Consider the following 15,422-nt stretch of genomic DNA (forward strand, 5'->3'; position numbering starts at 1 on the left):
GGTCGTATAGTTGGGGTATTAGAAAGTGGTATCAGAGCGACGATTTTGGAACCTAATACCAATGAACCAAAAATGAATTTAGGAGAGTCGAAGTAAAATGAACCTGACATGACTACAATAGGATATCGGTTTTGGATGAGTAGGCGCCCTCATGCCAAAGCTAGTGCCTATCGTCTTAGTTGGTCACTACGTGGGTGGCTAGGAGTATGAGAAACATTATGTGAATCGTGATATGAATGCATATGTGTTATAGTATTAAAGCGTATTTACATGTGGCATGGAATATGATCATTAGTGGTGTGAATACATGAATTTTATGACTCGTAATAGGTTTATAGTATGATACTATCGTTCATGTGAAATATGATGGCATTGTGATGAATGGATAAGTGGACTCATGTGAGTATTATATCGTAGATATGATTAGTGTGTGTTGATATGAGGGACGATAGTCCTGAATCTTGGCATGTAGGTATCATATGCGTGCTTGAGTTTGTTAGTGTCGTGTTATAGTATCAATGATGATGGTTAGTGGTAGAATAGTTATGATTTTGGGAGTAATGCACCATAGATAGTGAGTGTGAGACCAAACCCAATCGAGTAGAGTAGTACTCGAGCGTGTTGACTAGTCACTCGATCGAGTGGATGAGTCACTCGACCGAGTGGACAGTTCACTCGACCGAGTGGACCTGTCACTCGACCGAGTGGGCAAATTTAAGAAACTGAAAAACTTCTGAAAGATTTCCACTCGATCGAGTAACCTGTCACTAGACCGAGTGGAGTTTCACTCGACCGAGTGCCCTAAGTACTCGGCCGAGTGGGCCTGCTTAGCTGAGAAATTCGCGTAAAATTTGCTTTTTCTACCTTATCTTTTTATTTCTATCTCCAACCTCGTAACTTTGGCATCAATTTATCTTAAAATGATTCAAAGTTTTCATAATGTGATTTTTTTTTTAATAACACTTTGCTTCTCCACTTTTTCTTATCCGTCTTCTCGAGTTACGACCATGTAGTTGAGTCATCTTCTTACATTTTGCAATTTGAAATGATTTTATATATACACATGCTTATTCAAGTTTTATTAAATAATTGCATGACTTTGTTCAATTTCATAGCAATGGTTGATTTTCTATATCATGAGAGTGGTCAAAAATCAGATTTTTACGATAAATTTTTTTCCCCACCATGGATGAGTTTTAAAACTTATGCTTTGAGTCGATAACCGGATTTTATTGTTTGTTGTTGGGTCATATTGAACAACAAAGGGCTTTACACTTGTTAGTGTCGGATTTTATCTTGTATGCGAAAATTTCAATTTAAAAGTTTCATTTATCTTTCATTTTCATGAGTGAAACTTGTTTTAATCATCTTACAAAGACTACTATCATCCTAGTAGTGCGGTACACTGTCTTAAAAACGAAGATTTCATCGTAAATTTTAGCCTAAAATTTTGAACCAAGTGAGGAATATGAATATTTTTTATTTTAACCCAATTATGGTTTAATAGTATTGTAAAACTATAATATTATTTTTGAAATTTTGTAATAAAAAGGTGTGAATCAAAATTTTTCCGTCTTAAAGGTTGACAAATTTCCCGAAAATGTTGTGAAAATATAAATTAGTTTTGATTTTTTTCGCTCGTGACGTACTTCGTTTATTCCTTATTATTCTAATCTTCGATTACAACATTTTGTGAAATCGTATATAAGAAATTTTCCGTCTTAAGATTTTTCTTTTGAAAGTGAATGATACAACTACCTGGATTTTGATTGTTCTAAGTCATGTTTTGCACTAAACGAATAGTAATACTTTGAACATGGTCTATGATGACATGTACCATCCTATGACGGATTACTTGGTATTAAAGTTTTCGAGAAATTGGAAACAAGTGACCTTTATGCTAAAGTTTTAATATAACCCTTCGCTTTTGAGTCAAGTTTGAGTAAAATTTCATAGAGTTGAGTTTTGAAGTTGCATCATTTTCCAAGGTTCATCATGTTTTAAGTGTGCTATTAGGGCAATTCTTTTGGTGTCGACCATTGATTTCTTATCCCTTCCATGTTATTCGATTTCCTGTCTTTTCCTAATCCGTTCTGCCTTGTTTTAATTTCCATCATCCTTATCCGTTGAGTTAATCCGGGATATCCGGGCATAGAGTTTCGTGTGAGCCCCAAAAGAGTGTTTTCTCACCCTAGCCCTTAGGCATATGTTTCCGACAAGATGAGTGATTTTTGACATAGTCATCAAGTTTGATAATTTAGGAACACTAGGACGGTAGTTCGCCCATGTAATGCTTTGAGTATTGTGAATTGATCATGAGAGACAACTAAGACAGTTGTGGAATACAATCAGAATGTGGATTCTTAGTGGCGTTGTTGACTCATAGATAGTGAATACCATTTGAGGACAAGTGAGGATGGCCTTTTGAGCACAATTCAGATGTTTTGGTTAGCATATGGTCGAGTTAAAATTTGTAGAATGATGAGGGAATAATTGAGGAACTAGGGGTAAGAGAGAGCGATGACATGAGCCGATAAAAGTTGGGGAGAACGTGAAATGTGACTTAAGGAATGGTGTAAATTTGGGATAAATGGTGATAAGATTTAGGAATTCGGAATACGAGAGAGAGTATTAGAGCGAGAGATGAGTTGGAGATTTTGCAAGTAGTAACCCGGCATTCAGTAAAAAATTTGTTTTAAGTTTCGAGTGTCCGTGTGAGGTGACCTAATTATAGATGAATTGAGTTCTAATAATCCGGATATATTCAATTGTGGATTGGGTATTACCAAGTTTGCTTTTGTAGCCGTGAGAGTAAGAGTGAGGCATAATGTGACCGTTAATCTAAGTACATAGGCATGATATGTGAAAGTGAAAGTGGTTGTGTCAGACTCCGACCCTGAGAGTGGTAGTATAGATTTTTTTTTGTAAAAATTGCCTCCCAAACGTTATTGTGAAACGCCCATGGTGTGCATCATGATTCTGTTGTAGTGCTTAAGGGAGTGATGATGTTGCTACTACTCCTTGAGAATGATGAGTGATTAGGCCATGTCCACGAGATAGTGCAAAGCGTTGTGTTTACCGATGTGACTAGAGTGTCGCACTACGGTGCAGTTGTTTGTGATGAAATAATAAGTTTGAGTTGGTAGTATGCCTAGGATGCTTTATCTAAGTTGTGTAGTCGTGATGGCCGTAAGGCCAAGAATTTTTTTTGAATATGGTCATCTGATGGTGCACTAGTCACCCTTGAAGTTGATTTACATTCGTATGTTAGATGAAGTAACCTTGGAAGTGATTTTGGGCCTGATGGCTATCGCACACCTATGCAAAGATAACTACCCTAGACACAAATTAATGTAGTAATAGGGGTCGAACACAAGGAGACGGGAATTGCGTTATGAAATGCTATGGAAGATTCCTATCAATGTCGATTACTTTTGGTTTGGTTTATTGGTTGGTTTGATGATTAACAATTATAAAGATGTAAACTATATGATAAAAGAAGTCTAGGGGAGTCGGGTCACACATACAAAGGTAAATAGAGGTTCATGCTAAACTCGGTAATATTAACATTGTCAATTGTTTAGGCTTAAAGACACCCACCTTACGATATTAGTGTCAACCATAGACCGGGTCCTAGAGAAACTCTCGTTTATGACTAGGTCGTCCTACTACACATGCTTAGTCTAATCCGATTCCGTATCTCTCGACTTATAGAATGAATCAACAAACTTAATCTACGATTACGGCCAATAACGAAAGATTAAACATTGTGGCGCAAACATGTGATAAAAACAATTAGACAATATTATATCAACCTAATTTATCATTTTACATATTTGATTTTGCATGGCTTCCCTAGCCCCTAGACTAAAGAAATTTAGCTACTCATATTAAATTGTAAACTATAAACTATGTTGAATGAAATGCTAAACATGATTATAGAAATGATATAAATTAAATGATAAAACATAAAATATAAGATTAAACTATGTGATATAATAAAAGTACTAACGATAAAACTATGTGATAACTAAATGAAAATGTAAACTAGATAAACAAGAATTAGAATTACCGAAATAAGGAATTAGAACTTGAATTGCAAAGAAGAATAAAGGAGAACCAAATGCTTGAATAACTTAGAACCAAATGTTTAACATCAACTAAAAGCTTAACAATATTGAAACTAAAGATGAAAACTAAGAGAGAATTTTGCTTAAGGCTAGAGAATGAAATAGTGTATGAAATGGGTAAGGAAGGATCCCTAATGACGGATTAAGGCCCCTATTTATAAGAAAATAGGGGCATAACGTAAAAGTCCAAAAGAGGGTAAACCCCGATCGGGGTTGCCAGCCCCGATTGGGGGCATGGTTATCCGGCTAATTCCTCTTAAAATCTTGCTTAAATGCAAAGGGAATCCTAAGTATGTGATAAATGCCTCCGGTTAATGCTTCATAAATCTTCCTAAGAGCATCCAAAGGAGCATCCTAAGCTTGGAATTCTCTTCATAAATTTGGACTTCTTTTGGGCTGTTTTGTAAGATCATTTTGCATTATCTCATACACTTTTGCTTGGGCTTGGAAACACACCTTTCATTGTCATACTTGGTCCATCTTGTTTTCACTTAGCTTAGTGAACTTGGTGCTTGCTAATGTGATAGAAAAAACCCTCTAAATGCTTAGATTCCTTCAAAATGTAACAAATACAAAAAACACATCTAGAACACAAGATTAGCTCACAAATATACTAATTAAAGTATGATATACAATAAAAACCGAGCTAAAATGAGGGGTAAAAGTATATATAAAATGAACACATCAAACTCCCCCAAGCTAAACCTTTGCTTGTCCCCAAGCAAGAAACAATATCCCATCAATTGGAATATCCTAAAACAAGCTAAGCATAATGATTCAAAACCCGAGACAATATAGGCATAAGGAATAATGCAAAAACATGGATGAGATTTACACGACGGCGTAGCATGGAAGACTTTGAATGAACCTTTAAGCTCTTGCATGATCTTTTGACTAATGGACTCTCGTGATGCACTCAAACTCATTTGTATGTGAAAGGACATTTTTTTGTGTGAAAACACTCATCTATCCTCGACTCATGAGAATGTGCCCGCAATCTAATATGGTAAACATTTCAAAACTATAAGCCAAAAGCAATCTTATGCAAGCATGGAAAAAAGCCAAATGGATAAGAAAAAGGCAATATGTAACGGGTAAGAAAGGGGAACAAATAAATTATGGATTATGGAGCTAATGTCAAGCTAGCAACAACCAAATGTAAGGATGCTCAATCCCAATTCTAATCCCGAATTGCAATATAAATCATAAGTAAACTCTACAAAATATGTGAATAATGCATGAGAGTTTCTCTCATCAACTTCTTCTTCTCTTTTCTTTTCAAATCATACTTCTTTTTTTCCATTTTCTTTCATGCTTTTCCATTTTTTTTTTCTCAAGATCATTTTTTTTTCATTTCAATTCTTCATTTTTTTTCATTTCTTCCTTGTGCATTAAGACCAAGCTCACATGATATTCCAAACTTTGAACCAAATCCCAAATGAGCACCCAAACAAAACCAAACAAAGCTACTAGCTCAACAAGCTAGGGATAAATGTTTATGAAGGGGTCAAAAAGGACAATTATAATCACGTGAATGACTTCCAAAATGCTATAACAAATGAATGCATGCTTATAAAGAGATGCAGTGAGAACCATACTTGTGCGTTTTGATGAGACACACATTATAAGGAGACATACACTCACCTAAGAGAGAACAGATATGGATGCATCGGTCCAAAGAGGTTCTATCTTACCAATTTGTAGCTTGCCAATAGTCAAGATCAAGCCTATTTGGTTCATTTTCCATCTCTCACCTACTATGTCAAGACATCCCCATGTAGCACTTATCCCATCCTGAAAGAATAAATCATTAGCTATAAGCTATCATTAAGATAAGCAAGAGGGAAAGTAGGCTACAAGCAAGCAAAAAACACAAATTTTTCTCTAAATTTTCAAAATTTCTATATGCAAACTACACTACATTCAAATGCAATCTCCCCCTAAGCTAAACATTACATTTCCACAATGTGCCAACAATTAAATTACCCAACTAAACCATAAAAATGGCTCAAAGCACATAAACAAGAAGGACTAGAGGTCATATTTAATGGGTTGCGAGAAATAAACTAAAATGCAAAGCAACGTAAACTTACTATACTTTCTAGCCTCCCCCCAAGCTAGTATGTACACGGGGGACTCTTCCTTCATCATTCATCTAAGAAAAGGGCCAAAAGTTGAACCCCTTCCTTCCTTTCTTCTTCTTACCACTTCTACTTCCGGATGCTTCACCTTATTGACCACACCCACTAGAATCATCCTCTTGGAGAGGAGTGACATACTCACCAATGTTTTGGCCACTTCCAAGACCATCACCATAGCTACTATAACCACCATACCAACCATAGCCACCATACCCTCCATATCCTCCATGCAATGCCTCAATACCATAATCCGAACCACAACAATCCGGACCGGGAGCATATGTAGTAAAAGTACCTGCATCATTGTTAGGAGGGGAAGAAGGAGGAGGAAATCCACCCGGGGGATAGGTATATATGGGATGCAATGAAGGGTGTGGCCCCGCGGGTTGGATTACTCCTTGCCTAGAAAAATGATCATATATGGGATACAATGCAAGTCTTTGGTCATCACGAATTGTATTAACACTTAAGCTTACTAAACGTGGAGTGACGTGCTTGAGAGGGTTGACCTCCCTCACGTCGCTCAACGGTGGTACGTGTCTCACCCCGTAGAGGCAAGTGGTAAGTAGGTCTAGTAAAAGGGGCACTCCCATGATAGGGCTTGGTGTGGACTAAGGCCTTAATTTCTTTCTTTTCTTCCGGTAGACTATTGGAGTCTTGCCTACCAATTTTCCAAATCATGTTAGGGTGAGAGTCCCTAAACCAATTGCAAGAAAGGAAATATTCATAATCTAGCCCAACCCCTTTTTCCCTAGAGATAAGCAATGGTCTCAAGTCGGTGTTTTCTTGGTTGAAGCGACACAAGTGGTGAGCAATCTTTGTGACCAAACCTCCTAAGACAATACAACTATTCTTTGGGTTACATTGTTTGGTCAAGTGGACCGAAAAGTGGTCGGGAATATTAATCCCTCAATTTTCTTCACCATTAACATTAAGGAAGGCACCCAAAATCTCCACCTCAACCTTTCTCGCCGAGTGAAGCTCATTTCTCCCAAAAAAGGTTCACCCCATAAACCTTTGCCAAACCCAAATGTCAGGGTAGTGTATGTATTGGTGAGGGCAATGATCCCAACTTTGAAAAGGGAAGTGAGAAATGTCATTCCATGTCAAAACCGGGTTATAAGACTCGGGTGATTCAATAGGCAAGTCTTTATGTGGCAATTGGAAGATATTAGCGAAGTCCGCTAGGTCCATTCTATGGTCATCATTAAACAATCGGAAAGTCACAAATAGCACAAAACCGGGTTTCTTTGACCTATGAAACTCAAAAGAGCTCAAGAACTCAAGGGTGAGTTTGGGAAAGGTCATATCATCCATTGTATAATAATGTTTCATACCAAGGTTCTTAAATAATGTCTTAACATTCTTTTCTATTACATTATTGTTCAAAGAAGCTTGGTTAATGAATTTAGTCGGTTTCATACCTTTGTTTCTTAGGATGACCCAATTGTCATATTGCTTTTGACAATTGAAAATTACTCTGGGAAAATCTGGATCTTGCCATTCCGGGACCTCTTCCAGTTGCACATCCTCCGCAGCCCGGGAGGATTCCGCATCACCTCTTCTCCTCTTAGAAGCACTTTGGGTAGGAGGTTTTCTTGGTGCCATTTTTCTGAAATTTAAGAAAATAATTTATCTTAAGGCAAACCAAAATCCATCCACATAGACATAATAGAACGAATTGGTGAACTAATTCATACTAGAAACATGAATAGAGCATACTAAAACCAATTTCTAGTACAAATAAGCACAAATCAATTTCCTCCAATTTGAATTAGGGTTTGATAAACTTGATTGAATTGAGTGGAATGGATGAAATTAAAGAGAAAAGGAAGAGAAATTTACTTGATGATGTGAAAGGATGAATGAATCTTGCAAAATGATGAAGAAATTGATGTTTCCTTATGATTTTGAGTGAAGAAATGAAGAAAATAATAGAGAAAGAGGAGTAGTAGTACCGCCGGGGTTGCTGGAATAATGAGATGAATTTTCCGCCTTACCTATGTTTAAGAGAAAAGCCAAGAAACATGAATCCACGTCCCCGATCGGGGCTGGCAACAGCGATCGGGGTTGACCGGTCAATGCTGCTTTTTCCTTTGTTTTCGTAATTAAGTAATTTCGTCTCGTTTTTTGAAAACTACGTCCCCGAACGGGGTTTTCGCATGGGGAAGCGTGCTATTTTCTCCTCTAAGCCTCTTTTTCTTCATTTTCACCTATAGATCATAAAAAACAAACATCGTCAAGTCCAGCATTTTATTCCTAATTCTACGAAAAACAGTAAATTGCGGAAAAATTAAAACCAAAATAAATAAAAGCAATTAAAAAGCTTGGGTTGCCTCCCAAGAAGCGCTGGTTAAACATTCCGCACGACGAAAAAGCTTGAGTCGGTTTAAGCTTTCTTAAGTAGAGATTGAACGGTCACTTCCTCTATCACACCAACGATCACATTCTCATGGTAGATCTTCAAACGATGGTCGTTTGCTTTGAATTTTTCGCCCTTAGTGGTCATCACTTCAACGGAACCGAACTTGTTGACATTTGTAACGGTATATGGACGGGACCACCGTGATCGTAACTTTCCCGGAAATAGCTTGTAACGGGAATTGAATAGCAACACCTTATCACCGATTTGAAATTCTTTGTTCAAGATCTTCTTATCATGACATCTCTTTGTTTTCTCCATGTAAAGACGGGAGCTCTCATAAGCTTGTAAGCGGAATTTATCAAGCTCATTTAGTTGCAACAACCGCTTTTCTCCACTCAACTTTGGATCCATGTTAAGCTCCTTAACCGCCCAATAAGCTTTTTGTTCCAACTCAATGGGGAGATGGCACGCCTTTCTATAGACCAATCTATATGGTGAGGTACCAATAGGTGTCTTATACGCGGTATGGTAGGCCCTTAAGGTATCATCGAGCTTCATACTCCAATCCTTTCGCGACTTGGAAACAACTTTCTCAAGTATGGACTTGGGCTCACGGTTAGAAACCATATTACTCAAGTTTGCGGATGGTAAGCCAAGCCTCTTCTATGATAGACCCCATATTTCTCCAATAAGGCATCAAGTTGTTTCTCACCAAAATGAGTACCACGATCACTAATGATTGCTCTTGGAACACCAAACCTTGGAAATATGATCTTCTTGAATAATTTTATCACGGCACGGGCATCATTTGTTGGAGTGGCAATTGCCTTAACCATTTAGAGACATAATCAACGGCAACCAGAATATACCGATTCCCTTTTGATGAAGGAAACGGTCCTTGATAATCAATTCCCCAAACATCGAATACCTCAACTTCTAAGATACCATTTAAAGCCATCTCACGCCTCCTTGATATGGAACCCATCCTTTACCAAACCTTGGAAATATGATCTTCTTGAATAATTTTATCACGGCACGGGCATCTTGGAACATAGTTGGCCAATAAAAGCCGGATTGCAACACCTTTGCAATGGTCTTGGATGGTCCATGATGACCACCATAAGGAGAAGAATGACATCCTTCTAGCACCCATTTCACATCCCAATGTGGGATACATCTCCGGAATAGCCCGTCGGAGCAATGTTTGAATAAATTTGGATCATCCCATAGGAAGAACTTGGCATCATGTAAGAACTTTTTCCTTTGTTGATATGAAAGGTTAGGTGGCAACTCTCTTCCAACTAGATAGTTGACTATGTCGGCATACCAAGGAGTATTGGCTTCCAACATCATCAAAACATCATCGGCGAAGGAATCATCGATAGGTAATTCAATACCTCCATCATTGAAATTCAAACGGGATAGGTGTTCGGCAACAATATTTTTGGCCCCCTTCTTGTCTTTAATCTCAAGATCACATTCTTGCAAAAGCAAGATCCATCGTATCAACCTTGGCTTAGCTTCTTGTTTGGTTAGGAGGTGCTTTAGTGCGGCATGATCGGTATGAACAATGACTTTTGAACCAATCAAGTAAGAGCGAAATTAGTCTAAGGCATAGACAATGTATAGATACCTCATTTCTGCACCTCCTGCAAACCACCCGGTGATGATTGGGCCGCATGTTTGGTACGCGGAATGATTTGTGACAGTTCGTAAGTTTATCGACAAGTGATCACTCAAATACTTGTGTCTACCTCTTAATTGTCATCTACGTGTCGATACGGTCGTTTTGGCAGTAATTAGAGTACATTTGGAGTCCGGGTCAAAAAAACCGTCTTCATTTTATAAAACCGAGTCAGAATGTTCTGGAATGTTCCGGATATTTCTATTCCATATTTCGCAATCTTTTAATCTTTGGTAAAGAATTTCCCGTAATATTCACACAAGTTATTAACGAAAACAAGATTAATCCGTTATTCCATAATCAAAACATGGAAATCCTTCTTCCGCAGGAGGAAACCACTTGAGAAAGGACGCAGCAAGTGCTGCGCCTCTTCCCAAGTCCTTTTCTGCGTATTTTTCGTATATTTTCATATCTTTTCGAGATTCACTTCCAAAGTTTCTCCGAAAAACCCTAATTCCTCCGTGTGATTAGTATAAATAGAGACCTTAGGTCTCACATATTTCTCACGTGAGTGTCCGCCCTTCTCTTCTCCCTTTGCATTCTAGACCACATTCTTACTTTTTGGCGCCTACGTGCTTGAAATTTCAACCACGTAAGCTCGGATCTTTCTGAGTACCAGCCTCGTTTTGCATGACCGACCAATTTGACCAACTCCACATCAATCAACTTTAATCAACTTGTTTAATTTCCTCTTAGAGGGCACTTTCGTCGTACATTCGAGTCGAGCATCACTAAACGTTAACTTAGTTCATCTCTTTTCGTCAAACATGTATGTCTGAGGGTGTAAATCCTTCTTTTATTTATTGTTCTTTATTTATTGTAATCATAATTGTAAGATTTATGTTGAAAGTATTCTTAGAACCGATTTGTAAAACCTTGTTTAAAACCCTTTTTACGGATCATCAGGAGACAGACGTCGAGAAAGGACGCAGCAACTGCTACGCCTCTTCGAAGGGACGCAGCACCTGCTGCGCCCCTTCGTGAGGCTGCCGCAGTCCATGCTTCCTTTCTTCTTCCTTCGTCTTTTGTTCGTCCTTTTGTTTTTCGTTTTGCTTTCAATTGTTCATTGTTCGCTAAATACGATAATTCTAATATGCTAATTTTAACCTGTAATTTGTTAATAATTCTTAATAACTTATCATTATTAAATTTCCCGACTTAAATCCCTTATAATTCATATTTGCGGGTTTTCGTCATTTAAATCAAATTCGGGTTTTAGAGTTTCGATTCTTCCATATTGAATCTGTGGAATTCATCTTTGATATATTTACATCTGTTATTTATCATAACCATCGTTAATTCGTCATTAGTAACTTGTTTAGCTTAATTAATTTTGTTTAGTTTGTTTAATTCATTAATTAACCTTGTATCTTGTAAATAATTTGCTCTAAATAATTTCGTCCATGTTTTATTGTTTTTTATGGCCTTAATCACATGTAAATAATCTGTTAATCACTTTCATCCGAGTCAATTATTCATTATCGATCATTAAAATCACCAATGAATATTAACGATTTGTAATTCCGGCTTCACAGCCAGAACTGAGCCAAGGAACAGACGCAGCGACTGATGCGCCTCTTCCAAGGGACGCAGCTCTGCTGCGCCTCTTCCAAGGGACGCAACTCAGCTGCGCCTCTTCCTGGTTGATTTCTGTCCCTGAACTCCCGTTTTGGCTTGACCTATTTTATTAGTTTACGTATTAATTAACTATTATTCGTATTATCACCTTAATTCCTGTTCGTTAATTTATTCTTTCTTTTCCTAAAATTATCCGTTTTAAAAGTATTTTCGACATAAATCAATTAATCCAATGTAATTATTGTAATTTTCTTTATAGTATTTTATTGTATTCCTTTTATTATTGCTTGTATGTTTTTCACATGTAATCAACCTAAATTCCTACTTCGACATTAATTGTATGTTAAATTACGTGTTAACCGACTTAGTCTAATTCTCATATGCTAGGATTAATTTATTGGATGTTGCATTGCATGCATATAATCGACAATATATCAAGTATCGACAATTTCCCTAATCATTAGTAGAGGCTGCTATCGAGGCGGGCGGGATTAGGTATTCGATCAAAAGAGCTTCCTAATACGCACCCTCACCCCTTACTCTAGATCTCTGTGAACATCCGTGTTCATTGGCATCCACGAGAGTCATTCTAGACATAGAATGCTAAGCGTAACGATTTCTTGGTGTTCATGTCACTACTTTGTGTCTTGACATGGCATGAGGTATTCGAACGGTTTCCAATTTTCCACAATAAATTGGTGGCGACTCCATATATGCACAGAAAAGCTTGCTTCGCTTTTCGCTGCCGTGGACCCGCGTCAATAGTTTGGCGACTCCGCTGGGGATAATACACTTACGTGTAGCCAAAAGGGTGAAACTTGAACAAGGTTAGGGAATAGTTTGTACAAGACAATTGTCGGTTTTTCATAACTCGGTCTTCCTATATCGTTTATTCGGCCTTCCTAGGCCCAACCCAACCCATTCGACCAATCGTCCCGTCTAAACGGTCCTAATACTTATTTGGGCCTAAGGATGGATAGCGATTGACGTCATCCATACCATGGTACTTACTCTTATTTGTATCAAGGACTTTATCTACTTGAGGAAATGGACTAGGAATTGGCCTTACTCTTGTTTAGCACGAGCCTCTCCACAGACCCCAGGTTTGATTGTTCGGTATGGCAACCCACCCTTTAAACCAAAACCTTTTTTAAATGCACTCAGCATCCCGTTACAATGCCTGTATATATGTTTGTATCATATGTGATCACCATTTTGTAAACAAAACCATTTTGTAAAATAAAATCCTTTTCAAAATGTAAACATTTTCAAAATAGCGCAAAACTAGCTGAAACTCTGTACAAATGTCGAGTAAAACTCCGGGCCTCAAACCCATTTCAAAAAAAGAACCAAAAATAAAGTAAAAAAAAAAACGAAAAAAAAAGAAAAAAAAACGTTTTAATCAAAATATTTTCAAGTCATATAAATGTAAATATGTAAATTCAATTGGGCTAAGTTAGAGTCAAAATTCAAACCGACTATGTCCTAGTCGGAACTCTGTCGAGTCATAAACCCGTCTTCCTTTACATTTTGGGTCTTTTCAAATTCAAGTCAAGTCCTAAGGCGTCACACCGTCATTTTGACCCCCTACCCCAATTCAGTTAGGATCTAAACACTCGATTCACACGTTTCGAGGCTCAACACACGAGTCTCAATGGGCCTCATATTTGAGTCTAAACTACATCAGTCTTCTTAACACCTATAAGCAAACCTCGAGCCTAGAATCAACACGTGTCATCAATCCCGTCAATAGAGTCAATCATATAAATGTCACTATGTCAAAGTCAACACTCGAGTCTAAAGGTCAAGGTCAAACACCGTGAGTCCAAACACGAGAAGTCGCTCACAGCATTTCTTGGATTCACAAGTCAAGAGTCTAGTAATCTCGTCTCGTTATGTATCCTTTGTTTGTTGCCTTAGTATGCGTGATCCCATGTCAAATCAAGTTGTAATGCGCATCATTTTCTTCTCGGTAAGAATTCTGCAATCCAATGAAAGTGTTCAAGAACGTTTATTTGTCGAAGTCGAGGGCTTAAGTGCTGCAGTCATTAAGCTTCAGGCCATCGTCGAAGACTTGAGAACTCGTGTCACCAATATGGAAGACAAAATAGACATGATAAAACCTTTACCATCCTCTCATACCCCAAGGCCAAGTTATAGCTTCAACACGACTCACCCATCTAAGAAGGCCAATGAAGACAAGGGAGTCAGCCTCTTGGAAACTCCACTCAGAAGGTCGGGACGAGCTCATAGGGAATTCGTTGACCTCGGAACCACATATAAAGTAGCTCTACAAAGACTAGTTTCCCAAGGAAAACTTCATCCAATTGGCCCAACCCCGGATCCTGAAAAGTTATTCCCTAGATGGAAGGCCAATTCATATTATCAGTACCATCGAGGTAGGGGACACGATACGGAGGAATGCTTTTGTCTAAAGCATATTATTCAGGATATGATCGAGGATGGCAAGCTTCCAATACCACCATTTGTGGAGCAGTTCGATGGGACCGACCCTCTTGGGTCTAACAGCACTAAACACGATGAGGAATCATTCCTAGACTTTTCTCATCTCCTCGATCCTCGTGATGACAAAGAAATCAAAGCGCCGAAGGAGGACGATGTCCAAAGTGGAATGCTCATGCTTTCCAAGATAGAGGGAGCCATTGATAATCTAAACTCTCGGCTTTCCAACATGGGGAATCAATTTGTTGAAATGGATAAGAAGCTTGAGACCCATTCTTTCAAGATGAAGAGTGTCCACACAAACCCTCAACCTCATGGTCTTGAGGAAAAAGCAAAAAGTGAGCGATCTATTCCTAGTTCTTCTCATCCAGGAGTCAAAATCAACCTCATGGAGCCTTCGTCAAAGAAATTAAACAACTCTCCCAGGTCATTCAAAAATCTTGGAATACCTTATGCCCTAGCCTTGAACAAATTATCCTCTCTAGGTCTTCTTCAACCAATAGGACCTACACCAGATCCAGAAAACAAATCTAAATCAGGGTATGGGGCATGGTACCAACGATTGTTATAAACTCAAGCATGTCATACAAGATAGGATTGAGGATGGTAGGATTTCTGTCTCACTCCTAAAATGTTTGGGTACAGAAGTTAAGCGATCTTATAGGGAGTTCAATATCACAGATGGTCAAAAAGATGAACAATCCACCAATCATTTGGTGAAAAGAAGGAAAATAGATTCACAAATACTCGACCAGTCGAAGGAGGCGACATTGGTTGAGGACGTTATTGACTGTCTACACCCAGTTTACACCTCTCATTTGAAAGGTGGCATCAAAACTGTCGAAAACTTATCGACAGAGATTGTTCGTATCAATGAAGTCATCCAAGGAGGTTCACCATCCACATCTACACCCAACAATCAAACAATCTACATTACCGACGTAAAGGTTATAGAACCTTCACCAGAAAGAGGAACTCGACATTCAAGGTCATACTCCAATTTAGGCACGCCTTATACGGTAGCCTTTAAAAGACTCTTTGCCAAAGGACTAATCCAACCA

The 15,422-nt window shown here is 38.2% G+C and overlaps 1 protein-coding gene across 1 annotated transcript; it reads right to left on the minus strand.

Moving 5' to 3' along the window:
* Nucleotides 1-8,458: 8,458 nt before the first annotated feature.
* Nucleotides 8,459-9,263, minus strand: LOC141614554 (uncharacterized). Its single transcript, XM_074433299.1, has 2 exons — nt 8,897-9,263; nt 8,459-8,484 (listed from the first exon to the last, which is right to left on the minus strand). The coding sequence occupies exons 1-2, from the start codon at nt 9,261-9,263 to the stop codon at nt 8,459-8,461; spliced, it is 393 nt and encodes a 130-aa protein (XP_074289400.1).
* Between the last annotated feature and the right edge of the window lie 6,159 nt (nt 9,264-15,422).

Source organism: Silene latifolia, chromosome 11 (assembly GCF_048544455.1).
Source record: "Silene latifolia isolate original U9 population chromosome 11, ASM4854445v1, whole genome shotgun sequence".
Classification (NCBI taxonomy): Eukaryota; Viridiplantae; Streptophyta; class Magnoliopsida; order Caryophyllales; family Caryophyllaceae; genus Silene; species Silene latifolia.

What these genes read in the sequence shown, in the direction of transcription:
- LOC141614554 (XM_074433299.1), bottom strand. Translation starts at nt 9,263, where the DNA reads ATGGTTTCTAACCGTGAGCCCAAGTCCATACTTGAGAAAGTTGTTTCC. An exon ending in GAACAAAGAATTTCAAATCG is followed by an intron (nt 8,485 to 8,896) that starts GTGATAAGGTGT and finishes TATGATCTATAG; the next exon opens with GTGAAAATGAAGAAAAAGAG.